The sequence below is a fragment of the Neolamprologus brichardi genome, chromosome 2 (assembly GCF_056152115.1).
Source record: "Neolamprologus brichardi isolate AB-2024 chromosome 2, ASM5615211v1, whole genome shotgun sequence".
In the NCBI taxonomy this organism is placed as follows: domain Eukaryota; kingdom Metazoa; phylum Chordata; class Actinopteri; order Cichliformes; family Cichlidae; genus Neolamprologus; species Neolamprologus brichardi.
This window is the reverse complement of record NC_142105.1, coordinates 21045333-21052688: the sequence shown is the minus strand read 5'-3', so window position 1 is coordinate 21052688 and position 7356 is coordinate 21045333. Positions and strand designations below refer to the sequence as shown.

General features: G+C 39.3%; 1 protein-coding gene across 1 annotated transcript in view; it reads left to right on the top strand.

Annotated features, from left to right (window-relative positions):
• The first annotated feature begins 3035 nt into the window (after window positions 1-3035).
• The window catches only part of gria1a (glutamate receptor, ionotropic, AMPA 1a), a 70376-nt gene continuing 66055 nt past the window's right edge, over window positions 3036-7356 (top strand). The window contains 2 exon segments of the mRNA XM_006781718.3: window positions 3036-3349; window positions 3503-3637. Coding sequence (XP_006781781.2) covers window positions 3262-3349; window positions 3503-3637 — 223 coding nt within the window. The 5' untranslated portion in view covers window positions 3036-3261.

The window sequence follows — 7356 nt, the reverse complement described above, 5'->3', positions numbered from 1 at the left end:
CAAGCAAGCTTCTAATCTTCTAAATATAATTTTCTGGGAGCGATATGCCTGCTTTCGTGTTATGGAAACAATAAGTAGCAAAATTGAGTTTAACTTAAGAAAGTAGCTGTACTTAGTGTGATAAATGGATACCTAATTTGCATGGTGTCAAAGCCAAGAAAAAACACTTCATTTTCTAAACAACTGCCTGGGCATCACAGCATAATGTGATTTACAATCCATCTCATGAGAACATCCCCAGTGTTGGTTAATATTTCAGTGTGTACAAAACAATACCTGACATACCTCTGACTTTAACAATGCATGGTTAAAGTCATAACCACTGTTGTACCAGTCCTGCACTATGTGTGTGTAAGTGCACTAGTGAATATTTCACACTCCCACATTCTTTATCATTTATTTATTATTAATAATAAGCAGCACATCCTACTAACTACTCATCCATCATCGAATACTTGAACATTAGTTTCACTTTTTTGTAGTAAAGTGTAGTAAAGAAAGTATCATACAAAGTGCCCAATATGTAATTCTTCATTTCTTCTGGATTACTTTACCTTTTAGTTTTGTTCTTTATGTCCTGAAGTAAAGTGAGACAATTATTCTTCATAATTGTCACAAACATTTCCATTATCGTAAATGTGAGAAGCATTGACAGCTATGCTATGACAGCTAGCAAAGAATCTAGTGGTTAAGAAGATAGATTGGAGACTGGAGACTGGATAATCATCAATAAAATATCCATAATATACATAAAAACATTAACATTGCAATACAGTAATAATATCCTAATATACTAAAACATCAGCCAGTCAGTGTATAAAAATTCTAATACCATCTAGCAGGTCATCACATTGTTACCAAAATATTACTCTGCTGTTACTAATTGTTTTGCCTCATAGGTATGTGTTTGTTTACACATTTGTACCCCTAGTCTGTAGTCTGATTTTACCCAGTTACATGACTTTTAGTGTAATATTACTCAACTATAACTAATGTTAACACAAATGATTACTTGTACATTATCTTGGTAATTAAGTAATAATAACTAGCCATATAACTTTTCATATAATTATATTATCATTCCCCCCTTGTCTCCAGCTTATTACCCCACTATTATCACAGTATCACCTGGCCGTAATAGAAAGAACTACCCATAAATGTTTGCATTCATTGTTTAACATTTGGGATGCAGGTGGCTTGTGATGCAATGCGCATATCTTAAGCTAAAGGATTTGATGTTTGATCGTTCTATCATAATATTGTTTGAATTTGGATTTTATTGTTTAAAAGTATTATATTTTGGTTAAAATATAATGTAACATATTATAATATTAACTATTCATACGTGAACTAAACTGGGTTTTATTACACACACAAACACACAAAAAAGAACTAATGTTGAAATAATCAATAATGAATGTGTAATTACTGCTTTGTGCTGCTCTGTGTTTGGATCACCTTAACTAGGAATGACTCACAAAGAAAGTTGCAGTATGAATAATTTATGGATAATTATGAACTAACCATTAGGTTACCTAATGATTCACTTATCTCTCAGCTGGTTCTTTTGCGAGTTGTCATTGTCTATTGTATGGTCCTGGATAGGGAAGTAAGTGATGCTAAAAAAAAAAAAAAAAAGAGTGTGTATTGTATATGTGAAAAGTTAATTAATCCTAAATTACCAACCAAGCAAAGTTGACTCACCTCACTTTCAAACCTCTAATTGTTCCTCCTCCAAATGTCATTTATTATAATGGTTTACAGTAACATGGTAATCAATGACAGCAAACGTCAGAGACTGTAATATGCTTCTGTAATTCTAACTATAGCCTACAGACAACATTGCTCCAGCTGAAAAAACACTTGTTAGCTGCATTGTCTTAGTACCCCATCAAAACACATATTATACACTAATACAGTGTCATCTTGTATTCATAACTGTACATACTGTAGAGCAGGCATGAAGTGATTTAACACGACTTCTTTAACAAAGTGAGGCTGTCAAAATAAAATGAAGTGCAAACAATGCTGAAAATGTCCTTTGTGGTTTTACGGAATATCATTTACAGAGTATCTTATAGAGTTACTATAGGGTTCAAGCTTCAACTATATGGCGAAGAAGATAAGAAAACAGCCTCACCAAAGTATTCATTAGCAGCGAGACTTCTTTACCATGCCACATGAGCTTGATCAGTGCAAGGACTTAACACTGTTTTACGATGTTACATGCTGAAATATCTTTTAAATTTAGGGACTTAAGGAATAACCAGTCATGTTATTTTAGGCTTCCTTTCCTTGTTAGACTGTATTCTTTAAAAAGCAGACAGATATCAAATAAACTTAATTCTTATTCGCATTCATCCAATTTAAACTTCATTTCTTAAATCTTTGAAATACGCTTGTTTTTAGATGTTATATTGGTTATACATTTACTTTTTAATGCAAATCTACAGGCACAAAAATTATTACAAAATAAAAGTGACATTACAAAAACACTGTCTTGTCAGTGTTGATATATTTGCTCCACAACGAAACGAACGAATATCTAAACCCCGTGCGCCTCTTGGGGCACCTGTGTGTGCGCTCCAAAGGCGCACACTGCAAAAAATATTTACCCGCAGGTCATTAGTCAAATAATGAGTGTGAAAATTTCCATTTTCTTTTCCAGCTGTAACATCCTCCTATCGAGTGACACATTGCTACTTGTTTCATGTCCAAAGCAGCCTTTTTTAAGTAATGCTCGCTTCTGTCCTTGTGTCATTTCCTTTACTATTGCGCGCTGCGCAGACTTGTTGCAGTGACACTTGCTCTCGAAATATTTCTTTGAAAAGCCAAAATTTGCTCTATATATCAAATAACTGAAGTTTTCTCGCTATATCGTGGAAGGGGGAAATCCTTGTTTAGGGTAAAAGGCAATACATTAAAATTGCCTTTAGGTTCAACAGTTTTTTAGGTTGTTGTTTTTTTTCCAAAACGGGTTTATTTTTTGCAGTGCGGCTAATGCTGAAGTCATTCTCCGTCTCATACAGCAGCAACCAAGGACAAGAGAGCATCAGCAGTGAGAGGGAAAAGAAGAGAGAGAAAGGTGCCTCCTCTCGCCATTGCGATAATTGTCTCGCTGTTGAATCGATGTCGGTGCAAATGCTGCTCTAAGGGGAGGCGATAGGAGTGGAGGAGAAGCGGGGGGATTTAACTTCACACACGGACAAAACCTATGCTTGGATTTCGGCTCTTTTTCCCTTCGCCAATGCAAAAGGAAATATGCAGCGAAGCTTCACCATCCTCTACACCAGTTTACTGGGGATGTGCTTGGGTTCAAGCTCAAGTTTTCCAAGTAACATCAATATAGGTGAGAATGGCGCACACACATCGTCACCTTTTGTCTGAGAGAAAAAAACATCAACCTCTGATTCAACTTAAGTCGGTGTCTCTTTTTTAATTTTTTTTCCTTTTCGTGTCCACTGTGTACTACATTAACTCCTCATTCTTTGCTTCTCAACAGGAGGATTGTTCCCAAGCGGATCGCACGAATATGAGGTTTTTCGGTTCGCCCTCTCTCACCACCAGGACATCCCCAAACTGGTGCCGCAGGTGGATATGGTCATGATGGGGAACAGCTTCTCCATGACATATGCCTGTAAGTATCTCAGTGGAAACTGATTACATACTAGTCCACGTAGTCCACCTATTGAACCTAAATCTTTAAATCCGTTTATTGACTTTGTAAAGAGCGCTTGCAACTCCATTTGTAAGAGAAGAGAAGAAGAAGGGGGGAAAAAGCCTGTGTAGGCTGTAATTGCTTTTAATACAGGCCTACTGCAAAGCGTGTGTTCGTAGGTTATCTTATTAACTGTTGCGTGGGACCGCGAAGGACTTGTTTCATCTACATGATTGCAGCGTGGTTTGCGCTCTGGGGAAGCCGCGGGGATTTGAAAGCAACCTATGCGACAGCGACAGCTTTCCTCCAGTCATGTAACAACAGGTTTTTTGTTTTTATGGCTCCTCGTATATGATTTTTAAAACGGCTGCCAATGATCCCAGTGCGCCTTGTGCTTCTTTTATAAAGAAAACAAGGAGTCAGCGCAGATCATGGCTCTCCAAACAATGGGGAGGGTAAAAAAATAAATAAATGAAAATACTCCAAATACATTTCTAATTAGTCACGGATCACAATCCGATTATCACACACAGACTATTAAACCCTCCCACCCTGAAAGCTTCACAAACACCAGCACACAAAATAAACGTTTTAACTTTTGGGACTTCACCCGCCTCCTTCTTTGTATTAATATGGATCTGGAACAGGCAAACCTATCCTCGGCTAACTCAAGTGAGAAACAGTGTGCCAGATTCTCTGACAATGGGATGCAGGATTTATGGTCATCAAGGAAGTTTAAAAGTCCTGCTGGTGAAACCCAATAGTCAGAGCAGTGTCAATGCTATTCTCCTGTTGGTGATAATGTGTGTCATTATGCCAGCACCAACAATTGCTCCGTGTCTGAGCTGTGCAAAAGAAATGTCAGTCTAAATTGTTTCATCTTTGTTAGCCCTGCTCTCATCCTTCCTTTGTATTCTGACAAGATTTTGTCGCCCTTGAGGCTCTTCAGCTGTGTTTTTCTCATTTCATCCTCGACTCCTCTGAATTTGCCCGTGGCTCACTCGCGCTCTCTGTTGTGAAGTCGCACACTTCCAGGAGATACCCTTTGACAACCCTGTCTGTCTGTCTGGCAGGTGTGTGACACTGCTTCATCCACAGACATTTACTCCTACTCCCACTTTGAGTCGTTGCGTTTTCACTCTGAACCCTCCCCGCGATTCAAAAACCGGTCTTTATGACTTCCCTGCCGGAATGTATGCAGCAATGATATAAATGAAGAGAAATTAATGTTGATTTATAAAGACACGAAATGCAAGTGTAATGGTATTCTGACTCAGAGTTTTAATGTAATGTGGTTGTAGTCGTTCTTATGAGATTCGGTTATGAGCTTAAAATTGGATTGGAAATAAAGCATTACTTGCAGCGGCACTCATATAGATTTATAGACATCAGGTGCTGGCTGCTGCTGAAAGCTGAACACAACCACTGAAAGGACATTTACCCTCATCTGTCAGAGTCTAACAAAATATATCATTAAGCTTCATGCTGTGACCTGCTCTCAAGACCACACGCTTTATGAATCACAAACTATACAGAGACATCCATCTGCAGCGTTTCCTGTGAGAAATACTGCAAAACCTGCAAAGTCCACAGCAGATATTTCAACCATCATCCCCCTGAACTCCCCCCACCCTTCAGCCATTTAGGCCACAGAGCCAGGGAGCGCTGTGTAATGAAATGTAAACACACCCAAGATGCCCTCATTAAAGAGACTGTCCTCTGCTCAGAAGGGAGCGTGATGTAAAATATAGGAGGGAGGCTGCTGTTGAATGTTTGCAGATTTCTCCAGTGGATCAAACATGGATCCTATCGCAGTAGGGAGGCTGCTGCTGGTGGTGGTGGTGTGGTACATTAACGTCTTTGTCACAGCGTGCAGCCAGTGGCGAGACATCAGCACAAAGAACAACTCAGATGGCTCTCGTCTGCCTTTTTTCTTAGAATTTCTTTCTTTTTAGTCTTTTTTTGACTATTTTTGCCAGAATTGCTTCCAGAAACCATTTGATTGTACATATTTTCTTAAAAATATATATCTTAAATATCCACAGACATCCTACCAAGCAACACACATACCCAGAGCTTAACGTTTTTGGTAATTTGGTGCTAATAATTCAGTCAAGGGTCATTGCTATTATCCAACTTTTCCCAGAGGTTGATTAGATCTATTCTCTTTTAGTTGCAGATGATGCACACAGACTTTCCTTTTCTTTTCTATCTACCCATCCTTTCCTGTCTTTGATGTTTAAATTTGACCCCCCTCCCACCTCCCATGTCATGCACATCATTGCAGTGCATGGGTATGATGATGGGCTACGGTACAAGCGTGTCAGAAAGATTCGCAGTGGAAGGAGATGACAAAAATGAAAATGACACCTCTTCCTGCTGTGTGTCACTTGCTCTCAAAAGTATTTGGATGTGAAGGCTATAGAGACATGTTTGAGAAGAAAAAGGAAAGGCTCCGGGGTTTGTTTATAATGAGTCAGATGAGAAACGCAGCCTATTCCTGGATTTCCATTTTGTGTGGTAACGTGGAGGAATTTTGGTTTGCGTGAATCTACATCTGGGTGCCCTTTCTATTTAGGATGTCTCGGGTGACTGACAGTTCACCTCTGTAAGCGTGCGACTGTGGGAATGTGCCCGGGGCTCTTGGGGTCTGTGAGTGTGAAAAGCAGAAGGGTGAATGGGCCCTTGTGCACGGGGATGAATGGAGCTCCGGATGAGGGTGATGCTCATCAGCTGGCTCTTATGACCAGCCACTTCCTCCAGAAGCAAGTCTACACAGCATCCACAAACACATGCTCTCTCTCTCACTCACTCACACACACACACACACACACACACACACACACACACACACACACACACACACTCGCTGGCACCTGCCTAAAGAGTAAAGAGCAAAGGAATAGGGGCGGGTGGCTGGAAGTAGGGCAAAGGTGACAGAGAAAATGTGAAGAGATAAAGAAAGCCATAAAACGCTGAATGTTATGGGCAAAGTGGTTCATTTTATTTCCTGCATGTGGAGTCATCGGGGTAGTAATAATAACGATGGCATCTCTGTCTGCATAATGTGAGGCTAATTTGCATTTCTCTCCTCTTCCATCTTACGTTGACAGGCAAAAGCGAGTCAAAAAGTAACAGAATTAGCAATATTGCCTTTTTACTGCAGTGTTTTCACATTTCCAGTAAAAGTGCTTGCTGGACTGTTTCCTTGTATACGTTTGCATCGTTTAAAATAGCTGCCAGGGATGCTCAGCATAGATAGAGAATGTTAGTCACCCATCAGTTAGATATCACATTACCATAATCTGCTACTGGTTTATAATGCAGATGTCACTGATTCACTAGCTTCATGTCAAAGTCTCTGCAGGCTCCCGCCTGTATGCTCTGTTTTTCACTTTGATGTGCGGTAAGACTTACAACTAATCTTTGGCTATTTTTGGTTGAAAATGTAAAAAGAAAAAAAGAGGGCAAAAAAATCAAATAAAAAATAAATGAATTAAAAACATTGCACTTAGCAGCAAAGCTAGACTGTGGAATTTCCAATAATATATGTTTCGCTTCAGCAGCACCTAACTTACATTTGATTTTGTGTCACGTTCAGCCATCTTGACAATAAACCTTTCTTTAGGACTAATTAGTGTTCATGGAAAACACGATATGTGTTGACAGTGTGATGTAGATAGCAGTATTTTCCCCAG